At 29.8% G+C, this 22,043-nt stretch overlaps 7 protein-coding genes across 7 annotated transcripts, besides 1 other annotated feature; 4 read left to right on the top strand and 3 right to left on the bottom strand.

The window, feature by feature from the left end:
- Nucleotides 1-126: 126 nt before the first annotated feature.
- Nucleotides 127-1,717, top strand: TVAGG3_0910470 (mRNA binding; the record flags this gene model as incomplete). Its single annotated transcript, XM_001329887.1, has 1 exon — nucleotides 416-1,642. The coding sequence occupies one exon, from the start codon at nucleotides 416-418 to the stop codon at nucleotides 1,640-1,642; it is 1,227 nt and encodes a 408-aa protein (XP_001329922.1).
- A 400-nt stretch (nucleotides 1,718-2,117) lies between these two features.
- On the top strand, nucleotides 2,118-4,124 carry TVAGG3_0910460 (SEC24-related protein family; the record flags this gene model as incomplete). The annotated part of the gene is made up of 1 exon (XM_001329888.2): nucleotides 2,281-3,930. One exon carries the CDS (start codon nucleotides 2,281-2,283, stop codon nucleotides 3,928-3,930), a length of 1,650 nt encoding a protein of 549 aa, XP_001329923.1.
- A 95-nt stretch (nucleotides 4,125-4,219) lies between these two features.
- TVAGG3_0910450 (uncharacterized protein) lies at nucleotides 4,220-5,013 on the top strand (the record flags this gene model as incomplete). Its single annotated transcript, XM_001329889.1, has 1 exon — nucleotides 4,315-5,013. One exon carries the CDS (start codon nucleotides 4,315-4,317, stop codon nucleotides 5,011-5,013), a length of 699 nt encoding a protein of 232 aa, XP_001329924.1.
- A 73-nt stretch (nucleotides 5,014-5,086) lies between these two features.
- On the bottom strand, nucleotides 5,087-5,727 carry TVAGG3_0910440 (nuclear-transcribed mRNA catabolic process, deadenylation-dependent decay; the record flags this gene model as incomplete). Its single annotated transcript, XM_051251782.1, has 1 exon — nucleotides 5,140-5,727. The coding sequence occupies one exon, from the start codon at nucleotides 5,725-5,727 to the stop codon at nucleotides 5,140-5,142; it is 588 nt and encodes a 195-aa protein (XP_051077356.1).
- A 6,253-nt stretch (nucleotides 5,728-11,980) lies between these two features.
- Nucleotides 11,981-12,838, bottom strand: TVAGG3_0910430 (spectrin binding; the record flags this gene model as incomplete). Its single annotated transcript, XM_001329890.2, has 1 exon — nucleotides 11,981-12,826. One exon carries the CDS (start codon nucleotides 12,824-12,826, stop codon nucleotides 11,981-11,983), a length of 846 nt encoding a protein of 281 aa, XP_001329925.1.
- Nucleotides 12,839-13,725: 887 nt separating this feature from the next.
- On the bottom strand, nucleotides 13,726-14,633 carry TVAGG3_0910420 (NAD+ binding; the record flags this gene model as incomplete). The annotated part of the gene is made up of 1 exon (XM_001329891.2): nucleotides 13,767-14,570. One exon carries the CDS (start codon nucleotides 14,568-14,570, stop codon nucleotides 13,767-13,769), a length of 804 nt encoding a protein of 267 aa, XP_001329926.1.
- Nucleotides 14,634-19,029: 4,396 nt separating this feature from the next.
- Nucleotides 19,030-19,062: a mobile genetic element.
- A 305-nt stretch (nucleotides 19,063-19,367) lies between these two features.
- Nucleotides 19,368-21,916, top strand: TVAGG3_0910400 (bifunctional inhibitor/lipid-transfer protein/seed storage 2s albumin superfamily protein family; the record flags this gene model as incomplete). Its single annotated transcript, XM_001329892.1, has 1 exon — nucleotides 19,373-21,850. One exon carries the CDS (start codon nucleotides 19,373-19,375, stop codon nucleotides 21,848-21,850), a length of 2,478 nt encoding a protein of 825 aa, XP_001329927.1.
- Nucleotides 21,917-22,043: the final 127 nt, after the last annotated feature.

Genomic DNA, 22,043 nt, shown 5'->3' with positions numbered 1-22,043 from the left:
AAATTTATTATTCGTGTGTAAACCTTTCAATTTATTATATTCACCGTCGTTACCAGAATATGGTTTTTCATTATGTAACTTACATTTCAATTCATTATTTAGTGGCTAAGAGCATTCCCTCTCATTTTTTAGGTGGTATTTAATTTTTAGGTGAATTAAGGTGTTTTTCTCTTGTTATCCTAAGAGCTTAAGAGGAAATTATCTATAGCAATATATACACGCATTGACAGATGCGTATAGAAAAAATATTTTCATTGAATACAATTAATTATCCACTAAGCTTGTATTCACATTGGGTATTCAAGTATTAAAAGAGCTTGTGAAAATTACTCTTTAGTGAATTGTTGAAACATGGTAGAATTGACAGAAATGAAGAAAAAAAATAAGAATATCATGACAAAAAAAGTGACAAAAAATGAATGATGATTCTCCACGATTAAATCGAAGTGTATCAGCGACTATATCTCCAGCAACTCTAAATAAGTATGCTTTGAAGATAGGTCGCCCAGTTCCTGAAATTCCAAAGTATCAATGTTGCAATTTGTTATCTGTCAACATTTGGGAAGCAATTACTGGAGAAAAATCTACAGCTGCCAGAATTTCCCAAATTATTGATGTTTATTTACCACAAGCGCCAGGAGCAGTTGTCGGAACTCCAGTTTTTACACAACAATCTCTTCAATACGTCAAAATGGCAAAAGACAGATCAGATTGCATTCAACTTCAAGATCAGATTGCTCGCGCTACGCCAACTGAGCGCGATACTATATTCAATGCTTTATATCCTCATATGGGCGAGCTCGTTTGCGATGGCGCCGCAAACTTTGTGATACAGAAGCTCTGTGAAAACATTACAGAAGAACAACAAAGCCGTATGCTGTCATTTTTCTTAGAAGACGTTCAATTTATCGTAGATCATCCAAATGGATGCCGTGTGTTACAGAAATTCATTGAACAGACATCTCCGAAAAATATAGACCCTATTTTCCTCGCTCTCCTCCCAAGATTCGTTGAATTATGCAGTAGTCAAAATGGAAATCACATTGCTCAGCGTTTCATCATCAAAATACCAAACCGTGTCCCCGAAATAATCGACAAAATCAAGGGCCACGTCTACGAGCTCGTTGTTGATAACTGGGGCTGTAGAGTTATCCAACAATTGTTTGATCGTCAGCCGATACAAGATTTAATACCTTTGGTCGACGAAGTCCTCTGCAGAGCTGAAACTTTGGCGACTAACCAGTTCGGAAACTACGTAGTTCAAAATATTTTGAATAGTGGAACTCCGGAGCATATCCAAGCGCTAATCAGAGCATTTACAGGTCACTTCTACGAATTCTCAATGCATAAATTCGCTTCCAACGTTATTGAGAAATGTATAAGAAAAGCAAACCAACAACAGCAGAATATGATATTTACGGAGATCATAGGACCTGAAGAGAACTACAACAAGCCAAGAATTAAAGAAATGGTCTCGGATCAGTTCGGAAACTACGTAATTCAAAGAATTATCGAATTCGGAACAAAAAGTCAACGAGACATAATTTACGTTGTATCGTTTGAGAACTACAACTACTTGATTAAGGTCAGTTACGCAAAGCACGTTATTTCTTGTCTGACAAATCTCGGATATGAGTTTTAACTATGTTTGTAATATTATAAATACTTTTTTATTATAATTGTTTTTGTTTTCGTTTTTATCGAAAATATATTTGGAAAATCTTATTGATTTCGATAATCTTTCATGTGAAACTATCATTTTATAAGCCAATTTTATCAAATTTGCTAATATCTTTACTTCACTCCCATTCTTTTCATTAAATTTGATAAATATTCTCTTAATACTGATATTTTGAAGAACTTTTTAGTGGCAAATTTGAAAAATTGTTAAAAATAATTTGTTTTATCGCATTTTATTTTACGAAATTTTCCAAATATTTTTCAAAAATCTAAAAATCAAAAAAAAAATTAAGAAATTTATTTTCGAAAATTAATTTTCAAGAAAAATTTGGAAATTCCAAGTATAAGCATTTCGAATGTACTCGCCATATAAATACCAGTTTTTGGGTTTTTGAGGTGTCAATTCAGTTTAATAAAAATATATTTTCATAATGTGATTTTATTTCATGTTATCTCATTATTTTTGTAGACTTGCAGATACCTATTACATTGCGATATTCAGTTTGTCATGATACTATATCACTTCCGGTGTTTTTCTTCAAAACCATTCATTTTTATCGGTAAATCGCGCCCGTAAACTAAAAAATTTTTAAAATTTGGATGTCAGAAGAGTCTCAATTCTGCATTCAAGCGCCTTCAATATTGACAGAAGCACCTATTCAAGTACCTATAATAGGCAGCTCACATTATTTTTCACTTACTCCTTTTCCTGTCAGCAATCCAAAAGTTCCCACTTTAACTCAGCCTTTCCAGAAGATAAACTTTACAAAAATCAATGAGATATGCGATATATACCATCCTTTTGATCTCAATGAGTTCAATCAGACCCAAACAATTTATAGTCCAAAATTATCACAGAAAACATATCTAATTTTACTAGAAATCTCACATAAAATGGTTAACTCAGGAGCTGTTAAAGAGTTCTGCCAACGAATGAGAGGCCTAGCTAAAACAAAAGCCTCAATTTTGATTACAATTTTAGCTTATGGCCATAATGTTTACGCGCCTATCTTCAAAAAGGATAGGAACTCGTTCTTCTTGTCAACGCTACCAGATATATCCGATAATTGTCCATTAATTCCTGAAATGGTCTATTTTGATCTGAATATTCAGAGCGAACTCTTTGAAAAATACCTCGATTTACTTGAAAACCTCGAACCAGAAACAATGTCATTCTCGTATGGCTCGATTATTGAATACTTTTTCGATTTTATCAAAGATTTAAGAAATCCAACACTTATTATCTCATCAGAGACCTCAGATGCATCAGATACCCAAATAGAGCAAATAATAGAGAGCTGCAAGCAGCCACACGTCTCTTTTGAGCTTGCTTTGTTTGGAGACGTAAATCTTCCAAATATTTCGAAGCTTGTTAAAGAAACAAACACACATATCAGATACTACGGATTTTCTCAAGTCCAACTCCTGTTTTTCGATCTAATTGACCTAATTCAACTTCCTTATGTCAGATTTTGTTGTTTATACGCGATCGGCACCGATTCCGTCCATATTTCTAAATGTATCGGTAACTACTGCACATGTATCGACAACAGATACATTTTTAACAAGTTAATCGCGGGAGATACGATGCATTTCTTTGTAGACATAGATAGAAACAAAGCGAAGAAGGTTCCACCCGAAATACGCTTCGTTGTTCAATATTTTGACGCAAATGTGGTCAGATACAAAAGAATAATTCCAATTAAAATTATTCCTTCAAATGATTCATATCAGATCAGCAGAACGTTGAACATGAACGCTATTGTTGGAGCTGCTACATCGATATTGGCATTTAAGACCATAAATAATGAACAAACCGAAGAATTAAGAAATAATTTCGAAATTTCACTGAAATCGGATTATTTCAGGACAGTTTTAGATCAAGGAACATTCGAGAGACTCAAGATTGCTGCCAATGCCCTGAAATTGGCAACAACTCAAGTTGGAGCTCACGAAATTTTATCTAGAACCGATGAAGACATTTTTGACTTATTGTCTCCACTTTGTATATTCACAACAAACCCACAACAACGAACAATTCTGTTTCCTGACGTTTTTAGGAACGGATCCGTTGCAATTCAGCAGAAAAGCCAATACTTTTTATGCTACGACGAACCAGGAACTCCATCAACCGTAGAAATAACAGACCAAATGGGAAAATGTCCTTATCTCGATGGTTGTAAGGATCCAACGAGAGATAGTAATTATCACTATTGGTTGTTGGCTCAGGTTATGAATTATGTTTTTTGAAAGATTAATAAAGCTATATTAGACTATTTCTATCTCAAAAATCAGAACTTTTTCCAAATTTATTTTAATTTTATAATTTTTTCATGATTTTTTTGAAATGAATTGATTTATATCTTTAAAATTATTTGATAAATCTTGCTCATTAAGCCATAATTTTCAATATCTCAATTTCAATAACAAGAAATAATCATTTCTTGATAGACAAAAAACTGAATTACATGATAACATACTAAAATGTACGATTATTTATATTTATGAACAATTTTTATCAGAAAATTTGCCAGAATGAGAAAAAATTTCTGATGTTTTTAAATAATAAATCATCAGAGGTATGAATGCTCAATAATAATTATATGATAATTTCCAAAAAGTGACAAATTTTGAATGAAAAAAGGTGGTGAACATTCTGAAATCAAAGGTCAGAAGCTCGTTGATATACGAGAAGACTTCTTTCATCTTTTCTTTCCTACTTTTCACAATGAATATCAAAGAGGAATAGAATATTTGGCTGTCGAAGCAGAACGGCGAGTAGAGCACTGGAAAAACTTATTAGATGAACAATTAAAGCTTGAGGAGGCAAAATATAACTCACAAATCGAATCAATTGAAGCAGATTATCAGAATGCAATGCAAATAGTCAATAATCAAATTTTAGATGCAATAAAATACAAAGTTCAGGCTTTAGGTGCGGAATTTCCTCAATTTCATAAACATTTTTTAGAATTTGATTCAACATTTAAAAATGAAATTACTGGGCAAAATAAAGCATCAAAATCAACAATTCTCAGACTAGAAAACACTGATGAGCTCTTACTTGATAAAGAGCAAATAGAAAAAGATTTAATTGAATTAAATCTTGAAAATCAATTTTATCAAGTAAATGAAGGGAAACTGGTGTTAGGAAATGATATATTTGAAGTGGGCCAAAGTTGTATAATAAAATTAGGAAATTTTGGTGATTTTTCTTGTTCAATTCAAGAAATTTCAGAAGATGGCATTTCAATAATAATGAATGACTCACAACCACTTAAAATACCAATAAGAAATTTGAATATGAAACTTGTACAAATTAAAAAACCATAATATAGAATTTTTTTTGTTTGAAATAAATATTATTGTTATTATTTAACTTAATGAATCAAAACGAGTTAGAATATTTGTGCAAAAACAACAAAAGTTTATGATTTTATTCAATGCAAAACAATATATTTAATTCTTTTCGATTTGACGTATCATCCAACTTTCAGGGTTCTTGTGATCAAAGTATTCGAACTTTCCTGTCTGAAAATCTGATTCACTATCTGTAGGCTCTCCTACAGCTCTGAACCATGTTTTCTGTGTAATATTGAATGCCCAACCGCGCGATTTTAGCTCTTTTGAAGCGAAATATTGTTGAGGAGTACCTGGGCTGTAGAAAAATATGAAAAATAGCGTATCGTTGTCATATTTCTTGAAAAATTCCGGCTGAATAAATTTGGTGTGAGATGGTCTTGGATACATTTGATCATTTGAGCAATCGTCGATTAATCCGTCGCTTTCGTATGGTGTTTCTGGAATAAAATTCATTACAGAGTCTAAAGCATAGCCAAAGTCATCTGGTATAAGAGTTGATTGACTGTCGCTGTTTGGCGTGAAGTCTTTATATATTTCTGAATCTATTATCATTTGTTGCTGTTCCTGAGCAATTTTAGATGGTGGAGGAGATGCTGGTATTGGTGGATTCGTTGGAAGAGAATTTGGGCCACGTGATATTGAGGAAAGTGCTGGAAATTCCTCATCAAGTCTCGTATTTTTCATTTATCAAAAAATTTGTCACATTTATTTTTAATTTTTTTCTTCAATGTCATAGTTTGCATATTTGTACACTTTGAAATAATATCACATGATTGTTTTATGAACATTCATAAAAATACAATCTACTGATCTAGTTTCGTGCATCTTAGCTTGTCCAGAACTTCCAAAATAAAAAGAATCACCTCGAAGAAATCTCTAGAGATTTTTTCAATACTTTTTTGAGGAATATCCAATCTGTGGAGATTCGGAGATTTTCCTGTGATTTATTTTTGCATCTAAGTATGATAAATGAAATAATTATGTATTGGAGTATATCTTTTATTATATGGCAGTTCTGGGAAATTAATATTTGTTTATTGAAATAATTTTGCCTATTTATATCGCAATATAAACAATAGAGTTATTCATTTTGTTTATTTCTAAATTTATCATTTTTAGGTGGAAATCCAGAGATCATGAGTGAATGCATGAAATATAGAACACCATATTATAGATGCATAATGTCTGCAATTATTTCCCACAACATTGATTTTGTTACATTCTTAATGAATGAATACCTTTTAAGGATCAATTTAGAATATTGTGGATTATATTAAAATCTTGATTCATTTTTAGTTTATTTCGATCAACCTAATCATATTAAAGAGTGCTTTATTTATTCAACAATGTTCAATAATACATCTCTGTGCGAATACTTCCTTTAGCGCAGTGTAAATTTCTATTTCAAATATGATGAAGGGAAAACTATTCTTCATTATGCCGCTAAATTTTGTAGAAAAGAAATAATCGAACTTTTTACTCCCCACGGTGCAAATATCAATGAAAGAGAGAAAAAAGGAAAAACAGCATTACATTACGCAATAGATAGAAATAGTAAAGAAATAGTCCTATTTCTTCTTTCACATGGCGCAACTATATCTCAAAAAGACTTTAATGGACAAACGCCTCATCATCTTGCAACTCAATATAACAGTAAAGAAATTGTCGAGATTCTTCTTCATTTTGGTGCAAATCCCAAAGAATGAGCTAAATTGGGTCAAACTACGCTTCTTTTTGCAGCAAAAGCTAATAGCAAAGAAACAGCTGAAATCACTGACAGTTGACTAAGCTTTTCATTATTAGGAAGAAATCAAGAGATCATGAATGAATGTTTGAAATATCAAAAAACCTAATGAAACGCCTAAATCATGCATTTTTTTACAAAACATTGATTTTGTTACATTCTTAAATGATTGCAGAATCTTAGTTTATTTTGATCAAAACAAGTAGTGTCTTCATTCCATTGATAAAAAAGAACATTATCCACTATAGGGCAAGCAGTTTATATCTTTTTTTTTCAATATAATATAATGCTATTGGAAATAGGATTATTTGAGATTTCTAGCACCATGTTCAACTAAGAAAGCGATAATATTTGTTGCTTCAAATTTGATTGCAATACTAAGAGGATTTTCATTAATATCGAGATAATTTCATAAAACAATGGTAAATATGAAAAGAAAGATAATCCAATAAAATAATGATAAATATGAAATGAAAGATAATGTAATAAAACAATGATAAATATGAAATGAAAGAGAATGTAATAAAACAATGATAAATATGAAATGAAAGAGAATGCCATAAAACAATGATAAATATGAAATGAAAGATAATGCCATTAAACAATGATAAATATTAAATGAAAGAGAATGTTATAAAACAATGATAAATATGAAATTAAAGACAATGTAATAAAACAATGATAAATATGATATGAAAGAGAATTTCATGAAACAATGATAAATATGAAATGAAAGAGTATATTATAAAATAAAAATAGATATGAAAAGAAAGAGAATAAGTTTCATGTTAACATCAGCACCATGCTCAACTAGGAATTGTACAATTTCTATTGATTTCACATCGATTGCAATACTAAGAGGGCATTTATTGATATCAAAAGAATGTAATAAAACAATGATAAATATGATATGAAAGAGAATTTCATGAAACAATGATAAATAGGAAAAGAAAAAGAATTTTATAAAACAATGATAAATATGAAATTAAAGATAATGTTATAAAACAATGATAAATATGAAATTAAAGATAATGTTATAAAACAATGATAAATATAAAATGAAGGAGAATTTCATAAAACAATGAAAAATATGAAAAGAAAATTAATGTCATAAAACAATGATAAATATGAAGAGAAAGATAATCCAATAAAACAATGATAAATATGAAATGAAAGATAATGTCATAAAACAATGATAAATATGAAAAGAAAGAGAATGTTATAAAACAATGATAAATATGAAAAGAAAGATAATGTAATAAAACAATGATAAATATGAAAAGAAAGATAATCCAATAAAGCAATGATAAATATGAAGAGAAAGAGAATGTAATAAAAAAATGATAAATATGGAATGAAAGAGTATATTATAAAATAAAAATAGATATGAAAAGAAAGATAATCCAATAAAACAATGATAAATATGAAAAGAAAAAGAATGTAATAAAACAATGATAAATATGAAAAGAAAGATAATGTAATAAAACAATGATAAATATGTAATTAAAGACAATGTAATAAAATAATGATAAATATGAAAAGAAATAGAATTCTATAAAATAATGATAAATATGAAAAGAAAGAGAATAAGTTTCATGTTAACATCAGCACCATGCTCAATTAGGAATTGGACAATTTCTATTGATTTCCATTCGATTGCAATACTAAGAGGACATTCATTAATATCAAAAGAATGCCATAAAACAATGATAAATATGAAATGAAAGAGAATTTTATAAAACAATGATAAATATGAAAAGAAAGAGAATGCCATAAAACAATGATAAATATGAAATTAAAGACAATGTAATAAAACAATGATAAATATGATATGAAAGAGAATTTCATGAAACAATGATAAATATGAAATGAAAGAGTATATTATAAAATAAAAATAGATATGAAAAGAAAGAGAATAAGTTTCATGTTAACATCAGCACCATGCTCAACTAGGAATTGGACAATTTCTATTGATTTCACATCGATTGCAATACTAAGAGGGCATTTATTGATATCAAAAGAATGTAATAAAACAATGATAAATATGATATGAAAGAGAATTTCATGAAACAATGATAAATATGGAATGAAAGAGTATATTATAAAATAAAAATAGATATGAAAAGAAAGAGAATAAATTTCATGTTAACATCAGCACCATGCTCAACTAGGAATTGGACAATTTCTATTGATTTCCATTCGATTGCAATGCTAAGAGGGCATTCATTAATATCAAAAGAATGTAATAAAACAATGATAAATATGAAATGAAAGAGAATTTCATAAAACAATGATAAATATGACATGAAAGAGAATAATATAAAACAGTTATAAATATGAAAAGAAAAAGAATTTTATAAAACATTGATAAAAATGAAATGAAAGAGAATATTATAAAACAATGATAAATATGAAAAGAAATAGAATTCTATAAAATGATGATAAATATGAAATTAAAGACAATGTAATAAAATAATGATAAATATGAAAAGAAAGAGAATAAGTTTCATGTTAACATCAGCACCATGCTCAACTAGGAATTGGACAATTTCTATTGAATTCTCTCTGATGGCAATATTAAGAGGGCATTCATTAATATCGAGAGAATTTCATAAAACAATGATGAATATGAAATGAAAGAGAATTTTATAAAACAATGATAAATATGACATGAAAGATAATGTAATAAAACAATAATAAATATGAAAAGAAAGAGAATGCCATAAAACAATGATAAATATGAAAAGAAGAGAGAATGTCATTAAACAATGATAAATATGAAATGAAAGAGAATTTCATAAAACAATGGTAAATATTAAATGAAAGAGAATAATATAAAACAGTTATAAATATGAAAAGAAGAGAGAATGCCATAAAACAATGATAAATATGAAATGAAAGATAATGCCATTAAACAATGATAAATATTAAATGAAAGAGAATAATATAAAACAGTTATAAATATGAAAAGAAGAGAGAATGCCATAAAACAATGATAAATATGAAATGAAAGATAATGCCATTAAACAATGATAAATATTAAATGAAAGAGAATGCCATAAAACAATGATAAATATTAAATGAAAGAGAATGCCATAAAACAATGATAAATATTAAATGAAAGAGAATACAATAAAGCAATGATAAGTATGAAAAGAAAAAGAATTAATTAAAACAACAATAAATATGAAATTAAAGAGAATGCCATAAAACAATGAAAAATATGAAAAGAAAGAGAATTTTATAAAACAATGATAAATATGAAAAGAAATAGAATTCTATAAAGCGACGATAAATATGGAATGAAAGAGTATATTATAAAATAAAAATAGATATGAAAAGAAAGAGAATAAGTTTCATGTTAACATCAGCACCATGCTCAACTAGGAATTGGACAATTTCTATTGAATTCTCTCTGATGGCAATACTAAGAGGGCATTCATTAATATCAAAAGAATGTCATAAAACAATGATAATTATGAAATGAAAGAGAATTTTATAAAACAATGATAAATATGACATGAAAGATAATGTAATAAAACAATAATAAATATGAAAAGAAAAAGAATTTTATAAAACATTGATAAATATGAAATTAAAGACAATGTAATAAAATAATGATAAATATGAAAAGAAATAGAATTCTATAAAATAATGATAAATATGAAAAGAAAGAGAATGTTACAAAACAATGATAAATATTAAATTAAAGATAATGTTATAAAACAATGATAAATATGAAATGAAAGATAATGTAATAAAACAATGATAAATATGAAAAGAAATAGAATTCTATAAAGCGACGATAAATATGGAATGAAAGAGTATATTATAAAATAAAAATAGATATGAAAAGAAAGAGAATAAATTTCATGTTAACATCAGCACCATGCTCAACTAGGAATTGGACAATTTCTATTGATTTCCATTCGATTGCAATGCTAAGAGGACATTCATTAATATCAAAAGAATGTAATAAAACAATGATAAATATGAAATGAAAGATAATGTAATAAAACAATGATAAATATGACATGAAAGAGAATAATATAAAACAGTTATAAATATGAAATGAAAGAGAATGCCATAAAACAATGATAAATATGAAAAGAAATAGAATTCTATAAAACAATGATAAATATGAAATGAAAGATAATGTCATCAAACAATGGTAAATATGAAAAGAAAGATAATCCAATAAAGCAATGATAAATATGAAGAGAAAGAGAATGCCATAAAAAAATGATAAATATGGAATGAAAGAGAATGCCATAAAACAATGATAAATATGAAATGAAAGATAATGTAATAAAACAATGATAAATATTAAATTAAAGATAATGTAATAAAACAATGATAAATATGAAAAGAAAGAGAATGTAATAAAACAATGATAAATATGATATGAAAGATAATCCAATAAAGCAATGATAAATATGATATGAAAGAGAATTTCATGAAACAATGATAAATATGAAATGAAAGAGTATATTATAAAATAAAAATAGATATGAAAAGAAAGAGAATAAGTTTCATGTTAACATCAGCACCATGCTCAACTAGGAATTGGACAATTTCTATTGATTTCCATTCGATTGCAATACTAAGAGGGCATTCATTAATATCAAAAGAATTTTATAAAACAATGATAAATATGAAATGAAAGATAATGTCATCAAACAATGATAAATATGAAATGAAAGAGAATGCCATAAAACAATGATACATATGAAAAGAAAGATAATCCAATAAAGCAATGATAAATATGAAATGAAAGATAATGTAATAAAACAATGATAAATATTAAATTAAAGATAATGTAATAAAACAATGATAAATATTAAATTAAAGATAATGTAATAAAACAATGATAAATATGAAATGAAAGAGAATGCCATAAAACAATAATAAATATGAAAAGAAAGAGAATGCCATAAAACAATAATAAATATGAAAAGAAAGAGAATGTCATAAAACAATGATAAATATGACATGAAAGATAATGTAATAAAGCAATGATAAATATGAAGAGAAAGAGAATGCCATAAAACAATGATAAATATGGAATGAAAGAGAATGCCATAAAACAATGATAAATATGAAAAGAAATAGAATTCTATAAAACAATGATAAATATGAAATGAAAGAGAATGCCATAAAACAATGATAAATATTAAATTAAAGATAATGTCATCAAACAATGATAAATATTAAATGAAAGAGATTATAAATTTTGTTGATATCTTCTCCATTAGAAAGTAAATAAGATGCAATTTCATAATTTCCGAAATGCATACTTTCTGCTATTGAATCAGGAGTTTGTCCTAAATGTGATTTAAGATATTCAGCAATTTCATTGTTTCGATAATCCAATGCTGTATTAATCTCTTTATTAAATGATTCACCTTCTTCTATAATTTGCATAAAAATCTCTTTATTTCCGCCTTGAACAGCATATTTTGCTGAGTCCTCGGTGTATTGAGATCCTAAATTTTTCAAGTAAATGAAACACAATTCTGATCCATATTTAATTGCCCAGTCAAGTGGTGTGATTTTATTAATTTCCTCATCAATATCAAGATTTGGGAATTTACTCTTAAGATCATCAACTTTATCCCATGCAATATAGTATAAAGGAGATTCTGTTGAATATAAATTCAGAATTTCATCTTCTATCATTTTAGGTTGGAAGTATTCGAATTCGAAACCTTGATAATGTAGAAGCGTCGCTAATCTCATATTTTTCGGTTTATGGATGTATGAAAATACATTTGATATCCTTTGATAAAGTTCTGCAAATAATTTAATTTCTTTAACACGAATTTGTGAAAAAACATTAATCAAATAAAGTGCTATTTGGATAGATATTTTGTGAGTTGTTATTAATTCGATAATTTGTGAAGAAATTTGTATAATATTATTGGAATTGACGCTCCAAATAATTTTTGATGCTTGATCTGGGTATTCGAATACTTTATTTGGCTTAAGGTCACTATAATTGCTCCAATTTTCATTTTTTGGCTGCTCTGAGCTTGTCATGCTTTGTAAAAATTTTGGATGTGACACTTTTGGTCTCATTAATATGATCCCACTCAACATTTGTGGTAAAGGAGTTTGAAACATGAAAATTTAGTTTCTATACGATGTTATTTGGTTAATATGTTTGAACTCTGAGAGATTTGTTAGATTCATAAGACCTATTTATAAATAAAGTTCAATTTGAAAAACAGTTGCAATTGGAAAAACCCTCTGGCAGCTAATATCAAAAGATCTGTGATTCTTTCACCAGATTTTCCCCTCATTTTTTTTTGCAAAACTTCCCAATTTCTTTACTAAAGTTCTCAATTTTCACCATCCCGTAATAAAAATCTAGAGAAAAAGTTTTTCCTCTCTCATAAACTTTGGATATACATAGTTTCTCTGGTACCGAAAATATAATATTGAGATTTGTAAAAAAATCCATTGCGTTGAAAGTGGAGCATTAAAACGTATGATATATGCGTAAAATTAGCCATTTACCATCAGATATAAGTTTGGTTGAGTAAATAATCTCCACATTCCTTCTTTTCCGACCGTTAGAAGTGATTTTGGATCATTCTCAATAAACTTTGATCTTAAAAAAGAAACTTTGCGGTTCTTCATATCAGAATAAATTCTGAAATCAAGAAGACTGCAATTTTTCCTGGTTTGATCAACAGACGAGTTCATTAGAAGATAGTTATAGATAGAAATGGCTTAAATTGGAGCCAAACAGGCGCCAATTTTCTTGTATCTTTTTGGAATAATTGAAAAATCAACATGAATTATCGACGTAAATCATTTTGATTTTGGAATTTGATACTAGTTATGGTACCTTTTTAAAATGGCAAAAAAAAAATTCAAACCCAATCAACATCAAACTGAAAGTTGCTGATAAAAACTAAGATGTTTCATGAAAGCTAAATACAAAACATTTAAGGAAATAGAAAAAAATAAAAGATTATTGAATAATAGGCTCTACATCAGTTTTGTTTTCAAAATCTACACCAGGGAATAGTATATTTCCTACAGCCACTAGCGCCTCATCTGCTTTTTCATAGAATTTCATATCACATTTGTCAGATATTCGCGTCTCATCAGGATTTATTTCCACGACGGTCGCTCCGCTTTGAAAAGCCTCTGCAACTAGTGTAACAACAGGATCGACCACGCAGTGAGTGCCAATTAGTATTAAAAGGTCAGTAGTCTGGCAAATTTTTGTTGCCTTCTGTCTGAGTGCTTTAGGAATTAGATCTTGGAAAAATGCAACCGTAGGCCTTAAATTCGAGTTACATACGGGACATTTCGGGCATTTTCCAGACTGGAGAACTTTTAGATGATCAACAGGCGTTTTTCTGTTACATTTTTCGCATTCACCGAATTCTGTGACCTTCCCATGAAGCTCAATGATTTTTGACTCATCCCCTTGGAAGCTATGAAGAGAATCTATATTTTGAGTTAATAATGTGTCTATGTAACCGTATTTCATCAAATAATGTATCACACGATGAGCTTTTGAAGGATATAAGAATTTTTGTTTTTGTAAATCTCTTATACTTGCCCAAAGTTTCCATGAAACGTCGGGTTGAGAATAAAATTGAAACTTGTCCAATGATTTGTCAGCGACAACATCCCATAAACCTTTGGAGTCAGACGATCGAAATGTTGGAAGTACGTGCGCGCTGATTCCAGCACCAGTTATTATGCAGATGTTTCCTTTGTTTTCGCGAATTAAATTGGCAAGGTTCTCGTGAGTTGATTCCATCGTCTCACGATACCCAACCGACCTGGGGTCCCAATCAACCTTGAAGTTAATTGAGAAGACCCCTCCCATTTTTTTGGCTATTTTTGAATAGTTTACATCCAATGAAACCATTTATTCTAAAACAATATTTTTTTCGGGGTCTTTTTAATGAAAATAGTTAGTACTTCTTAAATAACAGCGAGGTCATCCTACATTTTTTCAATTTGTGGCTAAATCGATCGAATTGAATTTTTCATTATTCACCGTAATGCACCTTGGAAATAGTAATGATATGCATAGCATATTACAATGCAATTCAAATAGTTGACAATCCATTTAATCGATATTTTATCTTCAACATATTAAAACTTCATTTCTGAAGACAGGCAATAAAAATCTTAATCAAAATGGACGTGATAATACTGATTTAATGTAAATGTAGCGAAATCCTCAAATAAGAATACCCTACGTTCCCAACTTCTGGAAAACGGTTTTTCACCCTTATGATCAGTTTCAGACACTTTGGGAGTCTCCCAAACTTTGATATTTTGCATTATGATAGAGAAACGTGTCTAGTTTAACGCACAGTTGTTTTAAAGGCAAATGATGATATCACATGAAATTATCAAATTATCAAATTTTGAAGTACCAGTCCAAAGGGTTAATTAGATCCTACACAGATGTGCGATAGTGAAACATATGTGTTCTTGATTTGAGAAGTCCTACTGATAGAGGTATGAATCTCACAGCTTTGTGTGAGTGTGTCTGACACTTGTATAGAGTGGAATATGCGCCGACATATATTATATAATAACATGTAGTTGATAATTATGAAAAAATAGAATTCGATGCGAATGATATTGAAAGTTGTTTTGTAATTTGATATTTTTCTTATATGTGTTAATTAGTAAATGGCTTGTTTGTTGTGATCGTACTGTGAAAAATGAAAGGTATTTTAAATTAAAAAATTGAGATTTTGAGATATCTCTAGAATTAAGAATTTATTATGTATTTGACTTTTATATAACTATGTGTAAAGGATCTCGATGTCTATATGCTTTAAATAAAATTAAATAAAATGAGATAAAAAATTAAAATGGACAAGAAGATATATGGAAATGTAATTTGTATTGTGTTGGTTGTTGGCAAAATGATTTTAATACAGATTTAAGGATTTGGAATGGATTTGAAATTAAATGATTTTAATTCAAGGAGTAATAAGATTTTGAACTGGTTTTTATTTTGTGAATGTAAACTCCTTCCATAGGATATGTATTAGAAAGATAAATTTTAAACTTTTTGAAAGAATTGTTTTTTTGTTGAGCGATTTTCTCATATTTAATAATATATTTAAGTTGGCGTATCTTACGCCCTTCCAAAAATATGTATTAGAAAGATAAATTTTAAACTTTTTGAAAGAATTGTTTTTTTGTTGAGCGATTTTCTCATATTTAATAATATATTTAAGTTGGCGTATCTTACGCCCTTCCAAAAATATGTATTAGAAAGATGACTTATAATTTCATAAATTATTTTGTCCCGACGGTTTGAGCGGTTATCAAAATGGTTGCTTACACAATGCGTCAGCAAAATGTCGGTTGGGGTGCCCTTCTTGGCCTCCTGAGTACTCACCAAGATACCCCCAGCTCCCGCAAAACACCTCCCTTAGGTGCGCATTACCTGACGGCATTATTTTGCAATTATTTCAAATTTTTTAGATGTCTTTTGTTAAAGTTTGTTAACTAAAGACTTGAAAACAGCTTACCGCTTCAAGCTGCTCTCTTCCCGGTTCCTCTGCCGCAATCTTCTGTTTGATTGTGCGCAAAGCTCTCCTCCTTGTGAACTTTGCCTGACAGATACACCTGGGAGACAGCATTCGGACATCTTACCGCTTCAAGCTGCTCTCTTCCCGGTTCCTCTGCCGCAATCTTATGTCTGATTGTGCGCAAAGCTCTCCTCCTTGTGAACCATGGCTGATAGAAAGAACTGAAAGACAGGATAGGAGGAACATGCCGGTTCAAGTTAACTTGCAATATGCTTCTGATTAGTGATTTTAGATGAAAGATTAGCGAAATCGCATTTAATTTGGATAGAAGGATTCAATTTTATGAAGCAGGCTCGTAGAAAATATGCAGGAATAGCACAATCTTTTGCAATCACAACGCAATTGCAAAACTTTGACCGACAAGAGTGTATTGTGCACTCTTGTCGGTCTGCATGTCTCATTCCGGGAGATATTGTCACTGCATGTCTCCCAGAATGAGACAATCTTCCGCATTCATAACTTGAATGCGGAAGTTTGACCGACAAGAGTGTATTGTGCACTCTTGTCGGTCGAAGTTTTGTAATCACATTGTGATTGCAGAAGTTTGTCTCTTTCTGGGAGACATGCAGTGACAATATCTCCCGGAATGAGACATGCAGACCGACAAGAGTGCACAATACACTCTTGTCGGTCAAACTTCCTAATACAAAATTTGATTCCCTTATTATCTTCTTAACAAAACTTAAGATTTCAATAATACATCATGAAAACATTCATTTACTACATTCACACTGTTATTCCTTTCTATAAATTAACTCCTTTAATAGAATCTTGTTTTTATATCTTATTATTTTCTCATAATACTTCTAATTCCTCTATTTCCTCTTCCACATAAAATTTAATTTTGTAATGCTATCATATACACTTAATGTTTTCAAATTTTCAGATTTAAATTTAATCTTTATTTTCATCATCATTTATAATCTTGTTCCTATATAAAGTTATAATAAATTATCGTCAGATTCTAATATTTATGATTCTTACTACTCAATTCAATATAATTATGTTAGTCACTCATATTCAGGAGAATAATTTAAAAATCTATAGCTCATATTTTGATAGTTATATATTTAGATGATATATATTGCAATTCCGGTTTCAACACGATCAAATGCCAAACCAAGACAAAATATATATGAATTTTCAAAATATCGATTTACATTAGAATCTATATCTAATTTTATCAATACACAAGTAGGGAATGTTCAATACATCTTTGAGCAACGTGAATAGCACAATTTTATAGGATTATTAGTTGATTATATAAAATATAAGCCAAATCGAATCTGCTGTATAGTACTTTAGTTTATCATTGAATGTTAAATGTGTTCAGATAAATATTTGAGTCAGATATCGCATTTTCTAATTTCAAAATTTATCTCATGAAGTTAGAATTTATTTGATCATACAACATCATGTTAGTCAAACCAGAGTTCAATGGCGATTCTAAAATGGAACAAATGCTTGTTTTATCAAAATGTTAAAATATTAATCTAAAAAACTTAATATCTAACCAAACCATTCTAGAATTATTATATACAGGTATGGGCAATCTAAATGCACACGGAATTCGGAAAATTAAAAAGAATATTTATGAGATTATTAAATCTTATGTAATTCAATGAAAAGTAGATAATATGAATATCTATAGGCTATATATCAACATATGAGTTTTTGGTTTGACCAATACTATACTAATGTGATCAAATTAATCTGATTTCTTAGATTTTCATTTGAAGCATTTGCAGTAGTAGGGGTACCTTTATATATTAACATATTAAAAATTGCGCTCCGATTCGCAGTTTCTTCATGATTTTGAGATTGCATTAGATTTCGCGATGCAGAAAAAAATCACTTTAGATTCCCGTCAAACTCTAAGTATAAGCATGTCTCTATATGTAGAAACTGTCTGCGCTATTTATTTCCCGGCTCAAAAAACCACGGTGTCTGTGTGAGGAAAATACCCATTTTAGGACCCTGGGTAGGGGGTCATGAAAATTTTCCAAGAGTTGGAAATATAGGGTATAAAATTTGATCATAAATAAAATCGTTTTAAATTACTTCTTCATTTAAATTATAACAATTATTTTTGGTTTTATATTTTTTTGGATCAAATCCATTTTAATAGAATTTATATACTATTCATCTATTAGTAAACACTACCGTATATTATTTTTTAAGCTATCTTATTTTTTGAACTTTTATTCAAATCTTTGGTCGCAAGAAGAATTGCATGATAAATAAAAACATTTAATCAAAGTCAATTTTATTTTTCATATTCAAATGGACTGAGTGTTAACATTTAACATTTTTTGCTAATTGTCGTCAAAAATTAGGTGTAAAGCAAAAATTGATATTTCATATGGTTTTATGATAGATAAGCATTATATTCCCACTCGTTATATTCGTAAATTTTGAGGTTTATCCTTCGCTTTTAAGATCATTGAATTTGATTTTTATATAAAATAGTTATATATTAGAAAATAATATGAGTTTATGTGATATTATTTTTCAGAAGATTTCATTCTATATGCCTATGAAAAATACTCTCAAAACTAACGTTTTCCTAATTATAATTAAATCTAGAATATTGTATTATGCTTAGTATTATTTCATTTTTCTCATTCAATTTAGAATTTACAAATGTCAAAAAATTGAGGGCTGTCACTTTTGATGAATTTCTGTTTATTACAAATGATCAAACAATATATTCTTTTGAATAAGATTTCCAGGATTTTGATTCTGAGACTCTGAAAAGCCGACTTTGCTCAAAATCAAATCATTGTAATATTATAACTTATTGATCTGCTTTTGGGTTAGATTTTTTTTATTATCGTATTTAAAATAATCTCTATCAAATTTCAATCAAGGAGCTGACATTTTTTAAAGTAAAATAACCTTTTTAAAAGCATAATATTTTTTTAAAATATTTTCATTATTAAATTATGTAAATCAATTTTGATTCAAAAACTTTGAGAACTCAATTTATTTTTATTAAATGTTGTTTTTCCTATCTGTAACAATTCCATGGAGTTGTATCTCAGAAAGAAATAAAGAAGTGTATTTGGCTGCAGGCCGCCATAAAATTACAATCCAAGGAGCCAATGGAGGTCGTGGCTGTAAACAATGGAAACATGCAGGTTATGGTGGAAATGGAGCTCAAATTTCTGGATCAATTGATGTTAAAGGCGGCCATTATATTGTCGTAAACGTTGGGGAGATGATATATGGAGATTGTGAAAGAGCTGCCATAGGCGGAAAACCTGGTGGTGGAAATGGTGGTAATGATTGGATGGTTGGTTCTTTTGGTGGTGATTTTTCTGGAAGTGGAGGAGGATATAGTGAAGTTAAGGTAAAAAATACAGGTTCTATCATCATGCTTGCCGGAGCTGGCTCTGGAGGTTGTGGCAGATATAAAGGTGGTAATGCAGGTGGTGTTGGCTATTTTCTAAGTTACAATAATGCCAAGATGAATGAACATGGCAGCTCAAGGAAAGGAGGTGATGGAGAAAAAAGTGCTACAACTCCTGGGGCCGGTGGTGGTGGTGGGTGGCGTGGAGGTCCGGGAGGGAAAGGAACTTATTTATACCAATCTGATACCGTAGCTTGTGGTTATGGTGGATCTTCATACGTTAATAATTCAATGGTTCGAGGTGCAAGCGTAAAAGATGGAAGCAAAACTAATTACACAGGACATGGATGCTTTTCTGTTGAAACCGAGTTTTATTGCATGGATTATTGTTATGCTTGTTCAAGTGCATCAACATGTGATCAGTGTAATTCAGGGAAGAAGTTGTATGATCGAAAGTGCTACTTATCATGTGATAAAACACCAGATGCAACATATGATACAGGAAAAGGAACATGTTCTAAATGTGATAGCAGTTGTAAGACATGTGATGGTGCAGGTGCATCACGATGCACATCATGTCCATCAGGCAAAGTTTTGTGGAATGGTCGATGCATGCCATTAAATACTCCTGTTCCAACACCTCAGACAACACCTCTCATCACACCAGTATCAACACCATACTTAACTGCATTCCAAACAATGATGAACACGCCTGTTGATACTCCATTCGATACACCTTTCACAACAGCATATATGACAGCATCATACACATTATTCGAAACACCATATCTCACCGAACATCAAACATTATCAGAAACACCATTCGAAACAGCATATTCTACAGCCCATGAAACACCATTTGATTCACCATATTTAACAGAACAAGAGACACCATATGAAACAGTTTTCGAAACACCATATTCAACAGCATATGAAACACCATATATCACACCTTATATCACAGAACAAGAAACATTTTCAGAAACACCATTTGATACACCATATCTCACAGAACATGAAACACCATATATTACACCTTATATGACAGAGCACCAGACATTTTCAGAAACACCTTTTGAAACATTATATTCAACAGCACATGAAACACCTTATGTCACACAGTTTGAATCTCCTTTCTCAACAGCTCATGAGACTCCATTCGAAACAGTTTCATATACTCCATTCATCACATCTCAAGAAACTATTTTTGAAACTCCATTTATCACTGCAGAATCAACAGCATTTGAAACTCCATATTATACACCTTTCTTGACTTCAGATGAAACTCCATATGATACTCCATTCTTAACGTCCGATCAAACACCATTCGACTCTCCTCTGATCACAGAAAAAGAAACAGCATTCGAAACACCATATGATACACCATTCTCGACATCAGATCAGACACCATTCGATACTCCTGTTGTTACAGAAAAGGAAACTGTATTCGAAACACCATTCAACACACCTTTCGAATCACAATTTGAAACAGCACATATCACTCCTTTCGATACACCTTTCATGACAGAACATGAAACAGTTTTCGAAACACCATTCTCTACCGCAGACGAAACAGCATTCAATACACCATACGACACACCATTCATGACCGAAGAAGAGACAGTATTCGAAACACCTTTCTACACAGAACAAGAAACAGCTTTCAATACACCATACGACACACCATTCATGACAGAGAAAGAAACAGCATTCGAAACACCTTTCTTTACTCCTTTCATCACACCTAGTGAATCAACACCACAATCAACAACATCTCAAACAAACAACGCTAAGATCGACTCAGGTAACGGACAGACTACATCGAATAAGAATAAGAAGAATCTTTATATGTATATTGGAATCGGAAGTGGAATCCTATTCTTAATCGTTCTCATTATAATCATTGTTCTCATTATTCACTACAAGAAAGGAGCTGAAGATGAGGAAGAGGAAGAAGAAAGTCAATCTCACGAGATGGATGTCGAAACAGTCATTCAGACAACATCGTGTCCGCAAACAGATGTCACAATGGATAATCCATTATGGAGTGAATCATTTGCAGCAGATGATACTGACGATGTTTTCAGACAAGATTATGAAGAAGCAGTTGAATTATTCTTGTAATATCATTGTTTTTAATATTTTTGTTTCTTACTATTATGCGGATTTTGATTAAAATTGAAATCTTTATTGAACTATTGTTTAACAATATTTTTTTACAAAATTATTTTGGCAATTACGTGATAAAATAATGATTTCGGAGGTTGTTCAACGTGTTATTTAGCACCACAATAAAGATATTTTGCAACAATGGTAA

This window comes from Trichomonas vaginalis, chromosome I, assembly GCF_026262505.1.
Source record: "Trichomonas vaginalis G3 chromosome I, whole genome shotgun sequence".
Classification (NCBI taxonomy): domain Eukaryota; phylum Parabasalia; order Trichomonadida; family Trichomonadidae; genus Trichomonas; species Trichomonas vaginalis.
Note: the sequence above shows the minus strand (reverse complement) of the source record. Positions and strands in the feature narration are given on the sequence as shown.